Source organism: Ictalurus furcatus, chromosome 16 (assembly GCF_023375685.1).
Source record: "Ictalurus furcatus strain D&B chromosome 16, Billie_1.0, whole genome shotgun sequence".
Taxonomy (NCBI): domain Eukaryota; kingdom Metazoa; phylum Chordata; class Actinopteri; order Siluriformes; family Ictaluridae; genus Ictalurus; species Ictalurus furcatus.
The window spans coordinates 21,101,264-21,120,036 of record NC_071270.1 but is presented as its reverse complement, the minus strand read 5'-3'; the positions used below and the strand labels follow the sequence as shown (position 1 = coordinate 21,120,036).

The 18,773-nt window shown below is 37.1% G+C and overlaps 1 protein-coding gene across 4 annotated transcripts; it reads right to left on the bottom strand.

The window, feature by feature from the left end:
- Positions 1-431: 431 nt before the first annotated feature.
- sh3bp2 (SH3-domain binding protein 2) lies at positions 432-16,136 on the bottom strand. Of its 4 annotated transcripts, none has more exons than XM_053645560.1 (13): positions 16,068-16,136; positions 7,812-7,951; positions 7,473-7,575; positions 6,108-6,225; positions 5,877-5,944; positions 4,731-4,813; positions 4,568-4,630; positions 3,920-4,475; positions 3,433-3,544; positions 3,006-3,061; positions 2,669-2,744; positions 2,420-2,479; positions 432-1,530 (listed from the first exon to the last, which is right to left on the bottom strand). In XM_053645560.1, exons 1-13 carry the CDS (start codon positions 16,100-16,102, stop codon positions 1,393-1,395), a joined length of 1,608 nt encoding a protein of 535 aa, XP_053501535.1. In that variant the 5' UTR covers positions 16,103-16,136; the 3' UTR covers positions 432-1,392. The 4 variants fall into 4 exon arrangements, with proteins under 4 accessions (XP_053501535.1, XP_053501534.1, XP_053501532.1 ...); XM_053645559.1 differs by lacking the exon at positions 16,068-16,136 and adding an exon at positions 13,682-14,009; XM_053645557.1 differs by lacking the exon at positions 16,068-16,136 and adding an exon at positions 8,442-8,549.
- Between the last annotated feature and the right edge of the window lie 2,637 nt (positions 16,137-18,773).

Below are 18,773 nucleotides of genomic sequence, written 5' to 3'. Positions count from 1 at the left end.
AAAGCCTGCTGTGTTAAATTTTTGTTTGAACTATAGAACCCCCAGGTTGTCTTTGTGCACACAACAAAACACCACTTTTATTATAACCTGGCTCTTGGTCTCATGATTCTTCAGTCATCTTACTTCTGATGAGGTTGCCATTGTTTTTGATGGTCATCCAGAAAGATTTACACATTACACATTAAAATCAAATGAACACTGAGGAAACTTTGTTACTGCTGATTTTCATTAGAAGAAAAACTTTTCCTGGAACAATCCATGTGAACTGTATTTCTGTAATGTGTTCTGCTTTTTCTCTCCCCCCCCCCTCCCCTCCCCCGCAACCCCCTACTCCTCCCCAGCATGTCACTGTTTTTAAAAGAACAGTTCAGGACTTTGAGTTCAGCAGTAGCTTCAGCAGTCATTTGCCTGACTTTGCTGATTGTGATTAGTGAAAGCACTGACATTGGATTTCATTTAAATGTATGTAAAATAATATATTTGCATTAGTATTATGCCAAGATAAACAGATATTTGATCATTGCATTTGTGTTCAAACAGTATAACAATTCTTTCTTTTTTTCTAACAGCACTCATACACTCATCAGGTAGAAAATATAATTTAATAATGGTAAAAAAGAGTTGTTTAATTTACATATGTGCAGTTTCGACTAGTAATAAAAGTACGTGTGTAAAAATATCAAATTGTACAGAAATGATCATGCTTACAGTATTCACACAGAAATATAGGCACACTGTGTATTACGCAACACTACTCAGTTGCGCACTGCTGCAATTTTATACTGCTGACATATAAAAACCTCATTTATATATTTACAGTACATTCTTACATCAAGAAACGTAGTCGTTTTAACCTGAAAAATATGCCCCAAATCAGTGGTTACACCATCCACACAATGTGTTTTCCTTCACTGATCTCTATACTCAGATGAGAGCTTTCAAAACCAAAACTAGAGGCAGGAGAAGCTACTGCATTTTGCACTACACGACACCTCACCACACTGATATCTGTAGAACAATCATTTGGTTTCATTTTAGACTCACATATGAGTAGATGTGCATTGTTTCTGTGCAAAATATGAATAGTTCCATAACCACCAGCATTTCTGAAACAAGTACAGCTGAGTATGATTGGTATCAATTTCAGCTGAGATAAAGCTCCACGACTGCTAAATCCGTTTAGTCCGATGGCAGTTCAGATGCACCCATGTTCATGTGTCCATATTTGCGATCTCACTGGCAAGCCTCACTTGTCCTTATGGCTGATGTACATGATCAGCTGTAGTGAGCTGCTATAGCCAGCAGGGGGAACAGAGCTGGAGCCACGAGGCTATAGGTACGAGGATATGAGGATATGAAGATATCAGTCCATGATGGCAATGGAGGAGGGTGTCACCTCGGTGGTGTGTAGCCAAAGGGCTGCTGTAAGCACAGAGAGCCGTGGTTGGGCAAGGGGTGGGTGTAGTAGAACTCCACCAGAGCTGCTATAGAAGGGAAGGTCAAGCTTGCCTCCAGGTACACGATTTCATCCTACAGGAGGACAGAGAGACAGAGAGAGACAGAGAGAGACAGAGAGAGAGAGAGAGAGAGAGCATGAGAGAAAGAGAGCATAAAGCGTAAGTGTGCATACTGATGTTTTGGCTGTGCACAATAAGAATGATGTAGGGCAAAGTATCTCTCTCTCTCTCTCTCTCTCTCTCTCTCTCTCTCTCTCTCTCTCTCTCTCTCTCTCTCTCTCTCACACACACACACACTTAAAGGCAACTCATTGAATATTTATATTCTTTAAAAGCAAAAATAATAACAATGGCCAACAATTTTCCAAGATATCTTTGAAATTATATTATTGTTATTTAACTTGAAACATTTTAAAAATTACAAACTGCACCTTTCACAGTAACTCTGTCCTCTCTGACCAGATTCTTTCAACTCCCATATAGTGTGGGTATAAAATCCACTTTTTGCTGTCGTTTCTTTTTTCCCCACCATGGCTGGTTTACGGTTATTTTTAAAGATATGCTTGTTTTTCCTGTTGGAGCTAAAATTTGTAATATTTTATTGGTTCATTACTTTTATGCTATTTGATTATTATTATAATTTTATTCTATTTTACATACTTTGAATATTGTGTTTTTTTTAAACCACTTTGAGCTGCATTTTAAATGTATTTAAGGTGTTATATAAGTAGAGGTGTTATTATTATTATTATTATTATTATTATTATTATTATTATTATTATTATATTTTACATTTAAGTTTAATTCAAGAAATTGTCTCGGACTCAATTTTTGTGTACTTCAGCTCAGATTTTCAGTACTTTTACCACATCCTCTGTAGAGGATAGTATATAAATACATTATTGTTATCTTATTGTAATTAATTTTGCACACAGATGGGCTCATGCAAGTGTGACACCCACCTCCTCAAACAGCCGGTAGTTTCTCGCCTTGTTCAGACTCACATCCCACACAACAAGCACCTACACATCCAAAGAATGAAATGAGTAGGTTTAAACAAACACACATGCTCAGTCATGCATGCTCTCTCTCTCTCTCTCTCTCTCTCTCTCTCACACACACACACACACACACACAAAAAAAACAAGCACACACTCATTTCACAACTGTATCTGATTAACATCCTGCATATGCATCATGCTGTGTTGTACCTTTGAGGTCTTTGTTCCTGAGTTTCGGATGCAGTAAAGGCCATCCAGTGGAGTTCCACTTGTCTCTTTAAATAACCTGAAGAGAGAAGAAGGAAAAGTGAATGAAGAGGGTATCTGAAACCTGGCTCTGATGAAGGACAAAGTCCAAAGTGCATACGAGAGAGTAGAAAAAGCCACATTGGGACCTGTGGCCACTAGAGGGGGTTAGAAAATAGCTGTAGTGTTCGTGCGCTATTTCCCATGTTTTTTTTCTTTCTTTTAAATGTCTGATAAGCAGAGTATAATAGCTATGTCTGTCCTAAGTCTAACCCTCAATGTTAAAGGAAACATTTCTTACTTTTCAACAGCACTGGTCTCAGTTGTGTCAACAAAGACAGAGTCAGGCAACTGTACCTAATAAACAAACAACAAACATACATGAGTTATACAGGCTGATGTCTCTTTTAGTTCCTTTTTTTTTTTAGTTTCTCACCCACTTCTCTGAGTTACTTCATAGTTATAGTATTTCATAGGTGTCCAATGCGTCATGGTTAAATACTAAATAATCCATTACTAACACTATCCTCATTTACAATAAATGAGCAACAAAGCAAGAAGTGCTAAACACTCTTTAGGGTTTGTTAAATGCCCTGACAGCAAAAGAAAAACACAACATTTATTAAAGGAACACAGTGTAAGTGCAAACATAATGTAATGCAAACGTAACATAACGTAATGGAATGTCTCCTGAGGAACTGACTCATGACCTGATGAGGTTCACTCACATTTTCATAGTCATTATCGTCAGAGTCTTCATCGTAGTTTGATATGACACTGTTTTTCAAGGGCTTCTCTTCCACGGAAGACCGAAAACTTTGGCCATCAGGTGACGATCTTCTGAGAGGAAAGAATTGTGAATGGTTTTGTAAAGGAAAGAGCAATGTCTACAGTTTTCACTCGTATGCTAATACTGCCATCAACACCATCATGCTCGTCATCTCATTGTTCTCTGCCATAACTAAACGAATGAAAATTCAGCACCAACCGACAAACTGCTAATCACATCACAAATCTTTCAGTACAGACATATTTAATGTGTTTCATGGTTGAGTTTTCCTTTACGCCCAGCAAGACATTGTAGGAATTAATTCAACACTGCAGGTGTTCATTTAACACTCGCATATTTAATCAATTGTCTACAATGCTAGGGACTTAAGTCACAATCACAATAGTGTAGAAGAACATCTAAAAGAAGTGAAAGCGGACACCTACTGTAAAGATATCAGACTGACTTTGGGCTTCATCAGTGGTGGTGGACACTTGGGTGGAGGTTTGCAGACCAGTGGTGTAGGTTTTCTCTCACCAGGTGAATTTTTCTGGTTGTGTGAACCAGATCTGTTATGAGAGTTCAGAACCAGTTTGTTTTCCAGGTCTTCACAGATATGGAGCGTGGATGGGTTTTTAATAACCATGGCAGGAGAAAGCTTCCGGTCATATCCTGGGAGAGTGGCTAAGGGCACACCCCCACCTACAGACTTTTTCTGGCACACGGGAGGAGGAGCTGGCACAACTGTCATTCTATTAATGACTGGTTTCTGTAGTGGAGGAGGGGCTGAGTGCAAAGGAGGAGGGGCTGAGTGCAAAGGAGGAGGGCCTTTATTTACACTGTCAGAGGGTTTGGGTGGGAGTGGAACAGGAATGGTTGGTTTCTTCTGGATGGGGTATGGTGGTGTTTTAATGGGTGGATGGGGTACTGGTGGTGGAGGACCTTTGGGATGGTAGGGCACAGGTGGAGGAGGGTAAGATGGAGGCGGTACCTTGGGCTGACCTGGAAAAGCCATATGAGGTTCTAGTTACACTACTTCATTTTATAGAAAATCTCAAAAATTTACAGCAGTATCTAAGTATATAAAAAGCTACCTGGAGGCCCATCAGGCAAAAGATAGTCGTCATCATCACTTTCGTCATTTTGTTCCACATAGTCTATTAAAAAGTGCAAAATACAGATGTTAACTGAAAGCTCAGAGAGGCACAAACACTTACTCAGTATTCTTTAACTGTTCTTGTCAGTCACACACCCTACCTCCTTCATGGTCATCTGGGGTATTGGTGATCTCCAAAGGGCTCTCAATAGGGCCATAGAAACTTTCGTCAGAATCAGAGTCACTAGAATAATGAAAGGAAATGAATTAATTTACTTCCACCATTACTACAATGTATAATACTACCGTGGAACCTATACAGACAAACACAGAATGCTGTAGAGCAAAGATGCCTTCAAAAATAATGAAATTAAAAGTTTCTACATTAAAAATAAATACTATAAAGAGCAGTAAACAGTAATAAATGAAACAAAGTCAATATCTGGTGTGATATTCCCTTGCTTTAAAAAAGAAAGTAGTCTCAGGAACAATTTGTGCAGTTTTATAAGGAAATTAACTAGTAAGTTTTACTGCACATGTGGCAGAAACGGCCACGGTTCTTCTGGAGACTTTGCCTGTCGCACTTGCTTCTTATTTTTGCAGCAAAACGCAGCAACCTTTATTGTTATATTTTGGTTGAAAAGTGTCTCTTACATAATATTCTGCTTACAAACATTTTTCTGTAACATTTCATTTTGTGCTGGAAAACTAATGTTTGGGAATCGAAAATGTTTTTGTACTGACTCGATAATGTAAGGTCATAAAATAAAAAAACTATAACAAAGTTTGTACTTCAAACGTAGCTAAGACTTTTGCACAGTATTGTATATGTACTAATTTATCAGAAAAGGGAAGTGATTCCAATTACACTTGGGGAGTTAACAGTGTGGTCAGCAATTTATTTTTTACATTTCCTCATATAACCCAAAACGTCCCTATCAGAGAACACTGAAACTTCGAGGCTATAGTAAGATAGCACACAAATACAGTGTCAAGATTGGCATGAACATGAATAAACACTCACCAAGTTATTATTATAGCCAGATTGTAAAACAATAGAATGTCTGTAATGTACATGTGAATTTCCAAGAAACATCCTTTAAATGCAATATTCAGCCATGTATAGACATTTCATCCAGAGTGAGCTAGCACATATCATGCAATGGATTTCACATTTATGTGAAGATTTTTTTTTACCCATTTTCTTCCCAATTTGGTCATGTGAGACCAGCCAACTCTATTTTTTTTTTTTTCAAATTGAAGTTCATGGTGCGTAAAATTAAAAATAAAATAAATAAAATTTTTACCTTGGGTCAAGCGAATCTTTCCTGTCATTATAATGGCTGATCTCTTTCCTCAAATACCGCATCCATTTCTGTTGGAGATGAGAAACATTATTTAAAAAAAAAAGTTTTGTAAAGTTGTTTTTGAATAACATCATTGAGTTCATTTTCAACACAATCATAAGGCAACCAATCAATAATCTACACTACGCTGATGAAGCACGAAGCACATGGAGTGTTGAATAAACATCTCACCCTTCTCTCATCCTCACTGGCTGCTGAAAAATACCACGTGCGGTGCCTTTTACTGAAGTGCACGATCTTAAAGGGGAAAACGTTGCTGGACGTGGTCTCCTCCGTTGCTCGCATGACCCTGATGACCAAACACAAATTATTTGAGAAACAGTGTGGTTTTTGACAAAAAAGGAGATTTATTTCACATCCCCTCTATGAGGATCAAAATCTATGAGGTTCAATTCAGTTCAGTTCAATGAAATTATATTTGCTTATTCTTTTAATAACAGTCGAACCAGCTTTAAGGAAATATGGATGTAGATTTATATTTAGATCCTTAACGAGAAAGCTAGAGGTGACAGTGGCAAGGGAAAACTGTCTGAGCTGAAACACAGAAAAAACTTCAAGAGGAAACAGACTCAAAGGAAACCCATCCTCTTCTGGGTGGCAGATAGTGCTATAATGAATCATTACACAACAAACAGTTGTATACTATAAAGTCAAACAGGACTAAGTATGCTGAAAGGATATTCAGTAGGAGCAGATTATAAATAAAAGTCCTGGGATGTGCTCAGGACAGACATTATGATTACAACAGCAGTTCTTAGGTTTACATTAATGGTGCGACTTGGGCATAAACTGGAAAATGCAGTCTTTTGGGTATCTATATGTGATCATCCCCAACAACGTTAAGTGTTCTTTTCATACTCATATTTTAGCATTGATGAGTTTTATCTGGTATTAAAATCCCATTGCTTTTGTAATAGCCTCACGTTACACTTTATGTAATGCTGGTGACCAGTATAGATCATACACATACACAGCTGGCTCTGAGAAGTTCTCAAACTGCTTGCAGATTTACTAAAAAACTATTTTTACCAGACCACATCTGCGACTGGACGCTAGACACAATAATTAAGCACACACTGACTGTACATCAGACCTACCCGGGGAGGAACTGAGAGGACTACCGCCAACCTCTGAGTGATAAATCAGACAGTGACACATGTTCCATGTCATCTGTACTTACCTAATATGCATGAAAAACTAGTTTTGAGTGGACAAAACTGACACAGTTCTACCTTTAGACCTTACATTGGGCTCAGGGTGAGGCAGGATGTGGCTAAATGAGCACACCAAGGTGAACATATGTAAACTATGAGTCCATTTTGAGTTCAGTGTGGCTCAGGGTTTAGCTCTGTTTTTAGAGGCTTGCAAGTTTCATATCTCAAATTCTAACTAAACTCTAATTAAAACATCACCCTAGAAGCAAACGTAGAGCACGTCTAGAGCTGTAGAAGTGACAATTTTTGTTTTTTAAAGTACGCACAGCATTTTAGCTCTTCACAAATGATAAATTAAATGGTTCGTTCTGTATGTACTTGCCTGTTGTAGCCGTTGAGGGAGAACGCTCCCTGTGGTGTGGCAGACGTGCTGGTCTTGAAATAGTAGACGCAGCCTTTGTGAATTACAATGTAGCGAAGAGGCCCTGTGAGATTGGCAAGAAAAAAATATTCTATATAAAAAATTTCAAACCCCAGTGTTTTCATACCAGTCACTCACAAACCAGAGTCTGATTTTTTTTTTTTTTTTTTTTTTTTTTCAGACCTGGAGAATGCTTTTTGAAAGAGCCTGGAAGATATTCCTAAAGAAGGACTGATTAGAGTTTTTTATTTTTATTTTTATTTTAGTTAGTAAATTGTTCATGGGCAATATGACACTCACATTTCATCAGGCTGAACTGGCTTCCCCCCTTTTTGTGTAGATACCCAGAAATGGCAACACCTCCGGGCATGGTCAGAAGATTCTGAGCTCCGATAGCCCTCATTGGGACGGGCCAGGAAATCGGCACAGCACTCATATTTCTATAGGAGAGATGAAAGATTAGTTTTTAACACACCTCATTCACTGAGATCCCTAACTTTATCTTGATGTAATGTTGTACCTCCAGTATACAGTTAGTTGTGAATGTTAGTTTGAAGAGAGACATGAAACAAAAAATAAAGACGAGTTTGGCAGACAGGAAACTGCTATGCAAGAAAGAAAGCCATGGAACAGTATCAATAAATAAGAGCACAACTCTGCAGGTCTTGTATGCATCAGATGTACACTTGTTTAAATTATGCTTCTGACTCGCATTAAAATATAAAGATACAGTTTGGTATTTTAACATCACACATTTTAAGCTTGATCAAGCAGGGAAAGATGTCTATTATTTTAAAACCAAAACTTGGATGGAGTCAAAACTCCATTAAGTCTCCAGCACATGGCACCATAGTACACACACTCAATGCTTTTTCATGAATTCTAACTCTCAAACTCTCTCCATTCTTCCAGTCCACAGTCTGAACTTACCTCTTACTCATCTGCCTCCTAATGCCCCTCACTGACATGCTCTCACTGGACATGTTTGTAATGGAGGTTACATCCAGAAGGAGATCCATATAATACTGAGGAGGTGCAGCACACACCTCACAGCTAAAAAGTCTGTCCGATTAGTGCAAACCCTCCAGTTAAAACCTTGACCCTGGACCAGACAAAGCCAGGACAGGAAAGGAAGGAAACAACACGTTTCCTGTGGAATGCACAATCCCCTACTGTGCTCTTGATCATGCTGAGGGTCACAGATTTCCAGCCGAGTTTGCTGTTCCAAGCCTACCATGTGACACCCAAAGGCTGGTCTGCAGAAGGACATATGAAGCAGCAAAGTAAGGAAAAAAACTCCCTCAGATCTCTGAATCTGATTTATCCCCAATTGCTCTGGATGCTCATTAGTGGGTGGAGCTGGGAGATTACCTACCTCCAAGAAACATGTGGAACTGAAAGTTCAACACAAAGAACGGAGCTTGGAAATGTACCGTGACAGATCCAGAATAAAACCGTAGGACAGGATGTAATTTCACAAATGGGCTAAAAGAGGGAACTTCTACACAAATGCTGACTTAGTTGTGAATAAATGACCGAAATATTTCGGCAAACTTCATTATGTTTGAATATCCACAGCACTGCAGATGCTAAATTTACCCGATAAAGCAGCCACGGGTACGTGTAAAGTAACTGCAACGTAATTAGAAATATCATCTTGTCTAGTTCATGACCTTAACTTCAAACCATATGAAGGCAAACAACAAACAGGCATTATCTCTTTTTCCTCTTTTGAACTTGAATTAGTTTCCACCAGGGAGCAATAAACATGAAAAAAACACACTCTTACCCTCATAATTTGCATCAGAGGCTGCCTTCCTTCCCCCATGAATGTTGTGTGGGTGCAATAGAGTTAAAAATAGACACACACCACCCACAGAGTAGCCTTTTTTTTTTTATTTGTTTTTTTTTAATTTGTTTATTTATTTATTTTTTTAAAAAAGCATGATGTGTAAGCTATTATGGCTGACAATTACAGCAATCAAATCAGCTTAATTTATTGTCCCAGTCTTTAGGACTAGAATGGATTTATTGGCAGAATGTGACTGAATATCAAATTAAGTAATCAATATTACTGGATCGAACCAATCAGGTGACAGTAAACCTGAACCAGCTTCTGTTTTAGTTTATCCAAAAGGTATCGCTCACTATATATATATATATATATATATATATATATATATATATATATATATATATATATATATATATATATATATATGTATGTATATTATAGAAGTATCTGTATCTGTTTAGTGCTCCGAATATTTGCATCTGTTTTAGAATTTAAACCTGATGTGGGCGTGAAAGCTGTAAATTCATTCCACATCAACCCATGTTCAGGATAGTAGTCCTGATTCACTAGTCTTAACCAGATGCCCTGAGAAAGTATTTGGCAACCTTTCTAAATAAATAAATAAATAAATAAATAAAAATAACAAATACCACACATTATATTATAATATATTATATATATTATATCTGTATTTGTATTCATTTAGAACATGTTACCTTTTTAATCCAAATAATGTAATTGTATTCAGTTAAACCGATCGTACATCGTTTATGTGTGACTGGAATGACATTAGCCTACACCCAAAACTACATTACCCTGAGCAATACGTCGAGTCGATATGCTTCAATGCTAAAACATACCCAAATGCTGAGTCTGAAATACATCCAGCAATTATGGATACATGAATGACAAAAACTAAAAAAGATACTAATAAAGATAATAAATATATGTTTATTTTTGTATGTTTCTTCTCTGTAATCTGCAGCACACTATTAACTTGTAAAATACAAAATTAAGCTTGTTACAATATTATCTGAGCCTCAGATTTCTTCTGTGCAAGCGAGATGGTAAACAACGGAAAAAAGGTTTATAGAAATTGCATAAAACCTGGAGCCCGAGAAATGCTAGCTTTAATCAACTCACTTCCTGAATTGACTTCCCGAAAGATAACCCAATGGTCGGGCTAAGGCCCTGAGTTTCTGAGTTTCTCAGGGATGCAAACTAGAAGCCACATGCTGATATGAAGCAAACTGCACAGAGGGTTAATGCTAATATTAACTATGAGTTAACATTTAGGACCAGTTCATTGTTTAAATGTATACCCAGCTTTTTTCTTTCATTTCACCTGACATTAAAGATTACATCTTGCTGCTTGATCATGGTAAATAAAAAAGGAAGGACTTTGATGCAACGAAAAGCACAAAAGCAGTGCCTCGTGTTCAAATCATTCTTAAGAGAAAAAAATAAAACATGATAAGAAAATGCATTTATTCACTGACAAATTTGCTTCATGAGGTGTCAAAACATTTTAAGCAACTACTTGAAGCATTTTCAAATAAACAGCTATGCTTTCTGTGCATATTTAAAATGTTATGACCCAGTAAACATCATGACAAAATCCACAAAATAGTGGTAGACCAACAGACCAGTTGGGAACTTCATCATTCAAACCACTGCCATTGTTCTGGTGAAATTACAGTACGTGGTATGGCATCAGCTGTATGATTTGAGTGACATCAGTGTATGATGTTATCAGTCACATGTTTCATGCTTTAATTGACAAATAATTTCCCAATGAACTAATATGTTGTAAATTTGGATTTACACAAGAGTCTTTCTTTTACTTTCTTTTCAATACTGTCAGATGTAAGATACTCTGTGGCCAGTGGAACAACAGCAGACATCAGACAGGATTGGACTTATGAGGCATAGCTTTATGAAGCTCTCTGAATTATTGTCACTTAATGAATGATGTGTATTATTTGGACACATCTGTGTATTTTTAATGCGATAATATAGCATAAACATGGGGCTTGCAGTACTAATACAATCTAGACTTGAGTTTGGAAGTTTCTGTTACTCATTGTTTCCAAGGATCATATATTTTCAAAGAAAGAGGTAATTTGACTGGAATTACTGATATTATTTCGTAGTTCGTAGTTCTAATTTACATTTGAAATTCTTCAATTTAAATTTACATGCATTTCTTAAGTAAGCAATACTAACTAGGTAAGGAATAATAAACTATGGGGAATGCTGTTATAAGGAAAATAATATATGACAATGTGGTGTGCTGCAGTTCAACATGATGCTGAGTTACTCTTACCCCAGCCCCATGTGTTTTATTTATTTGCCAAATTTTCATTTATTGAAGAACATTTTGTACAAATGGTCACTGAGTGATGTATAATTCCTTAATAGTTACATAAAACAAGTTCCGGTTATCACTTAATTACTTATAAACAGTAATTCCCTCACTAACCTCTAATTGTTTATCTCTCTTGAAGTTAATAAGACAAAACAGCACCTTCTTGTGTCACACGAAAGCGCAAAGTCCTCTGACCTGAAGACTTTCCTGCAGTGGAAATCATACTGACTGCTGTGAAAATACTGATACTAAAGACTCCACTTAATGTATATTAATGTACTCCTTATAGTATATGCATATATTCTAAAGAAAGAAAGAAAGGAAATAACCTATGACCAGCCAACAAAAACAAAGTGTAAACAAAGATAATGCTTATACATATAATGTAACCAGAAGACTGCATGGAGTAATTCTGCTTTGGTGGTTTCCATGGTTTTTCCCTGCATCATTTCCTCTTTTTTTCTCTAAATATGGGCATGCCCTTCATGGCAGGAAACAAGACACATGGCCTAAATAAAACAGAGTTAGAGTATGTCTGGGTATAGCATGAGAAATGGTTTGAGTTCACCTGCTGCGGGAAGCTCGCCCACTCAAACCATGGTCACACAACACACACTGACCTTCTGCAGGGAGGTTTTCACAGCTTTTCTAAGTGAGTGTTCATAACTCCGACTCCGCTAGCTTAGCGCGAAAAAAAAACTGTGATAGTGACTGCAGGGTTTGTACATTAAATCCTGCCAGAGAGTCAGTAAGACAATAATCCTGAAATGGTCTAAAGAGAACCCGGTGGTATGACCCCAATGTCCTTCTAGTCAGGATATGCAAAAAATGTTTTGTGGTACTGTAAATGTGTGTGTGTATGTGTGTGTGTATGTGTGTGTGTGTGTGTGTGTGTGTGTGTGTATATACATATATATATATATATATATATATATATATATATACACACACATATATATATATATATATATATATATATATATATATATATATATACACACACACACACACACACGTATGCATTTTATATATATATATATATATATATATATATATATATATATATATGTATATATATATATATATATATATATATATATATATATATATATATATATATATATATATATATAAAATGCCACAGTTGAGTTAAATCATAATGATTCACCATTAGTAATGTCAGACGTCTTGGTCTTTACCATACATAAATTATCATCTAACTGTCCATTTGCCATGTACGGTTTTAGCTCCTTGGACAAAAGATGACCACCAATAGCTTTTTTTACACTGTCAAACCTGACATAAAACCGGTCAGTTTTTGGTCAGACTCTGAGGTTCCCTTATGGGCTACATGTTCAAACAGAACACAATACTGACACTCTGACGTTCAAGGATGACAATTGCAGGGTGTATGTCCAAATTTTTAGTGCCTTGTTTGACAAGCAAAGGGATACTTTGAATGGCGTGCAAAATCCCCAGACCTCAATCGCATAGAAAACACCCACAGAGAATAGCATGTGAAACACCAAAAGTGTACATCCTAAAGTGGCCTGAAGTTGACATTTAGATACTGGTGGCATCCTAACCTGATAAGATTAAGGCTATTATTAATTTGAAGGTAGGCATAACCAAGCATAAAGAAAGAAATGACACATAAGACTGTTTTTTTTGTTCATCCAGAGTGCTCAAGAAATAATATTTTAGAGACTCTGTGTAGCTTGTCTAGCTTGATCATTCATAAAGCACAGTTTGTGAATGCATATGTGATCACAGAAGAGTACTGGTGCTATTTTCGATTCCATGTAGTGACTTGCAAAATCTGTTTCACAGAAAAGCCTCACAGCTTTCTGCTCTACAAGTAACTGAAGCTCTCAACATACTCGCCAAGACATTTTAACGACTCAAACGTTCACTCAAACACAATATGACTATATTGCAATATATACTATACAGTAATGCACTCTATCTGATCAAGATCACTTTGGCAGAAAAGCAAAACACACTTACATAATATTCCGACACATTTTCATACGAGTTTCTGGAAGTGGATGTAACAAACGCTTTTGCTTCACCGAGAGCGCCATGGATATTCACCAGAGTCCATTACCATGGTATCAGGCTGAAGCTGAACATAAGATTGTAGGCAGAAAGATACCACAGAAGCCAATCTTCAGGAACTGACAGAGCTGAGGAACGAGAGACCAGCTGCCTGTGATCCGAGACTCTCACACATTGTCAAGTCACTTCCTCCTCCGAGCCACAACATGAACACACAGCAACTGTGTCAGAGCCACACTTCCTGTTGCCTGATGGCTCGGACAAGCTGATTGGCCATTTCTCACTGTCAGGGCCTGAGCTTGAGGGACTTTCCACTCCAACAACCATAGATCTCTAAAGTAGCTTCAGTGACTCGTAACAGGTGTCCAGACATGTTTCTCTGGAAAAACTCATTTCTTTCAAAAGATTTCCCCATTTCTCTAGATCACAGTCGTCATAAATATAGATCTTGAAATGTCTTTCTAAGTTGAGGTTTTAGGCTTTTCAGTAAGTGCTCACAAGTTGCTAGCTAAACATAAATATAACAGTGTTTTATTAAAACCTATATAAGGCATTAAAACATAGCTTCCAAACACACACTTTTTTCTTCTTGGAACTGCAGATTCTTCTTATAGTGTTTATAGCAAGCCAGAAAAGCGCACACGCCTTAAAGCTAGATACCGCTTATATTCATACAGGATGACTTAATATACCATGGTTAAATATTTCAAGTGAATTTGATTTTATTGTTACCATTGTCCAAATATGGTCCATTTCCAGTTCATAAATCTACTACCTCAAATGCAGAATGAACTATTCATCTCACTTCCTATTCCACAGGTTGAATACAAATGCAGATGACCACATGGTAAGGTTCAAACTGAATGAACACTATGCAAAAGGAAAAAGGCCAGACACAGGCCATGATGCCTCCACAGATGCATGAGCAAATGGAGAATGTTGTCATATTTGGTGTTTCTAAAATGTGGAACTAGTTATTAACACTGATAACTCCTACAGTGGCTATCATGACTTCTTTATCATAGCTCCTTATTCTAATCAGCAGACACAGATGGTGGACATCGGTTTTACATCAAGATGGCAAGAGGAAAAGAAAGAAATGACCTCAAAGGTGGGTTCATTATTGGATGCAGGAGCTTCAGGCACAAAGAGCGCTCGGCTGGTTGTGTTTTAATTAACATTTTAATAAGAACAGTGACTAAACGGATGTCTGCAATCAATTCTACAGGAAAGACAATAAATAGGTTTGGAAATTGTGGTTGAATGTGTACAATAAACAGCTGTGATGTTTATATATTAGTGTTGTGTGTAAGGGAAAAACAGAAGAGCTACTGTTGTTTCATGACAGAGATTGCTAATAGCAGACATAATTATACTGTCAGCAAAAACAGTACATCCACAATTACATGCTGGTTTTCCCATATGCAGGCTGTCTCATTTCCTACTTCAGAAGAACTGGAAGTCAAGACGTTCTGACTGAATTACGAGATGAATTGCCTTCTCAAAGAGCAAGGACAAGGTAAAGCCAATTCATAATTCAAACAAAACTGTAACATTGAAACAATAGTGAAGATATCTCAAATAAAGGAAAAGTTCTCTAATATTTATCATTATGGAGTTTTTATGTAACAAATAGAAGACCATTAAGCCTATTTCTACACATATTTACTAATTTCATGCTTAAAATTGTCTTATTCTATTAGCAGATAATTTTGGCTTATTCTAGAAATCAACTCTTTTAAAACATTTCACTGAGTAAAAGTATCAAGAAATATTCTTAATAATCCTATATTTGCTTAAAACTATCTAATAAGTAAAAATAATAGGTGAATACTTTCATATTTAAGATATTTTTTACTTCCTAAGATCTTTTTTTTGTTTGTTTGTTTGTTTGTTTTTTTTTGCAATGAAGCTCAACTTGGTAGATGATAAAGACATGGCATGGATACAGATATACAGACAACTGGCAGGCATATTCCTTTTATTTTTTTTTGAGGAGAGGCAATATCTACTTTGCATCCTTTTGATGCAAAGGAGTTTCAAGGCCATACAGGTTCTATTAGACAAATACCACAAAGCTTAAATGCACATTACAGAGAACAACAGTCAGCCTTCTTCCACTGCTTAGGTTATGGCACTGCCCTCTTTCTCATATTTCTGCTGGGCACAAAACTGAATTCTAGTCCGTGTTTTTTCAAATTCTCAACTGCACATACTGTACTCTCTGTTTCTGACACAAAAGGAAGAACATTGCTCCACTATATCATCTAAATATAACCACTAGCAAAAAGGTGTCCTTAAAAAGAAACAAAAAAACAAAACAAAGGGGCCTTACCCATTGAGAACATCTGATGGAGTGTGAGCGTGCATTCTTAGTCTCAGCGGTTTGCAGTGAACAAGTTCACTTCCTCTCTGGCCCTCTTAGAAGTGCTATTTATAAGATCCTCCCACTTACACTACACCCTCTGCTCTGTTATGTAGAAAATGGTCAAAGGTGAGTTTCTAACATCTACAATCTACGATTTACAGCAAAGTGATCTGATATCTTGTTCATTCCTGTATGCAATGCACTTTGTTTTAAATCCTTAATCCTATTTTAAAAAAAAATCCTATTTAAACACTTGTACATCAACATGTAAATGTGTAAAAAGCATTTTTTCAGCAAAGTCCTTCTTACCATTCCAAGTACCTAATGTATCTTCAAGCGCTTTGTACTTTACTACGGCTGAAATTTAATGCTAAACAGTGTAGTCAGATCTTTTAGGTTACGCAGCAAAAACAGTTAATTGAATTCATGCTGTGTTTAACGTTACCCAGAAAAGTCCTCATAAAAACTTGTTGTCAGATTTACCACTGATGATGATCCGAGCGTATTACCTGGTAAACACTTTCGGCTCAGAAAACAGAGAAGATGGATATGTGGTTTTTATGGTTTACACTTCCAGAAACACCACAGGGTGGAGAGATGAGATATGCTGACTGGTACTAGGGTCTTCACATATACATCCTTCCCACACCACCCACTTTGGAACACTTTTAAGATTCACTTTGAATTCTAGGCTACATTATAAACACTGAAAATGAGAAAGGAATCGAAACCGATGCATAGGAAATGTTACAAAAACAGCACACAAGTTTGGGCTTTTTCCATGTCAGCAGTAAAGCGCTTTCTATTTAATCATTTTATAAAAGCAGTTTACAACGTGGGTTGGTGGCTTCTGCTTTATTACAAGTGGAAGTAAATGAGACAGATGCATATCTAGCAAAGTATTTTAGTAGACCAAACCTAAAATACTGGGGCGGAGTGTTCAGTTGGATGGAGTTCAGAACCTCCAGCTTTCTAAACATGAACCAGCTCAGCTTCTGTAATAAAACCTCTGTGAATGATCCAATAACAATCCAAACACAATCCACAATCACACAGTTATGTAAATTATTTAGCCGAAAGCAGCTCATTGGACTAGAGCTGGGCTAGAAAGATTCAGAGGGTCAGAGGGGAGCATTTTCATGGCTTTTCATTGATTTTCTTTACTTCATTTTCCCTTTGTGGTCTGGTTAGTGAAGCGTAAAAACGGAAGAAAAAGCACATAAAGGTAACTGACAAAAATACAATGTTTAAATACAAATGGATAGATAGATAGATAGATAGATAGATAGACAGAATTTATTGATCCCACAAGAGAAACTGCTATGTTACAGCACTATAAAGAATAATGACACAATTAAAAGCAGTGTTGCAGATCTACAAAAACACACTGATTATTAATTAAAGATATGAACAACATCAAATAGAGTAAACGCTATAATGAAAAGAAAAAAGGAGCGATAAAAACAGGTGGGCAAAAATGGCGAATAAACAGTATGTACAAATGGTTGTGCAGTAGTGTGTTCACCGTTCACACAGAAATCAGCTGTTATACAGTGTTATGGTGAAAGAAAATTAGCTCTACTGTCTTTGTAGGGTATCATGAAGGGAGGGAGATGGATTGTCCATGATGGAGAGCAGTTTGTTCAATGACCTCCTACTCCTGACTGACTCAAACATCTCCAGGTTTTGTCCAATGATAGTTTCAGCATTGCAAATGGGTTTATTGATTTTGCTGGCATCTCTGATATATGCTGCTCCCCCAGCAGACCACAGTATAGTAGATGGCACTCGTGAAAACAGACTAGTAGAAGATCCCCAGCATCTTGGTGCATACATTGAAAGAGCTGCGCTTCCTTGGAAAATAGAGTCTGCTTATCTCTTTCTTGTACACAGCGTCGGTCTCCTTAGTATGAGTCAAAACTGGTAACATGAACCACTTTGAACTGATTTACATTATTATATAATTTAATCATTAATGGTTAAGTATTAAATTGTTATTCTGGCTCCACAGCAAGTGGCAGCGTGGCACGGCAGCTCTCTCTCCCTTTCCTACTTTGTCTCTCCCGTTTCTTACTTTTTTTAACTTGTAATATTATATTTTATTACTTGAGCACCGCTACAATAGATTGCAGCTTGTCATATTTATTGTGTAAGTAGGATTACAAGTTTAGTTTAGTAACAACGTGCAAGACAAAGGACACTGCGACAAAGATAAAGAACACTGTGCCCACTAAACAACAATGCACCATAGTCTACTCACATGAGGAGCTTTTCCAGTTCGCACGTCTGAAGGAGATCCCAGGGGAGTTATACGGAGAGGATACAGAGGCAAGGAACTCGAGTTGGGGCGATGGTGAGGAACAAGACGATGGAGAGGAGATGGAGTTACAAGCCTTTTCTTCCCTCTGTTATCATGGGGAATGTATGCACACTGATTAACAAGATCATGAGTGGACAGCATGAGTACTAGGAGTGCAGTTATGTCTGACGGAGGCATGGCTGAACAGGAAAATAAATAACTATCAGTGGAACTACCTGGCTTCTCGCTAATTTGGGTGAACAGGGAGAAAGAAAGCGGTAAGAAGTCGGCTGGAGGACTTGCTGTCTTTGGTAACTCCAAATGGTATAACGAAGGACATGTTACTACAAAGGCAACAATCTGCAAGCCTTGAG

Excerpts from the sequence above, each read along its gene's own strand:
- sh3bp2 (XM_053645557.1), bottom strand. The coding sequence starts at position 8,530 with ATGGATCTCCTTCTGGATGTAACCTCCATTACAAACATGTCCAGTGAG. Across the intron at positions 7,952-8,441 it reads AGGAGGCAGATGAGTAAGAG|AAATATGAGTGCTGTGCCGA; the intron begins GTAAGTTCAGAC and ends TCTCTCCTATAG. Across the intron at positions 1,531-2,419 it reads ACTACCGGCTGTTTGAGGAG|GATGAAATCGTGTACCTGGA; the intron begins GTGGGTGTCACA and ends GTCCTCCTGTAG.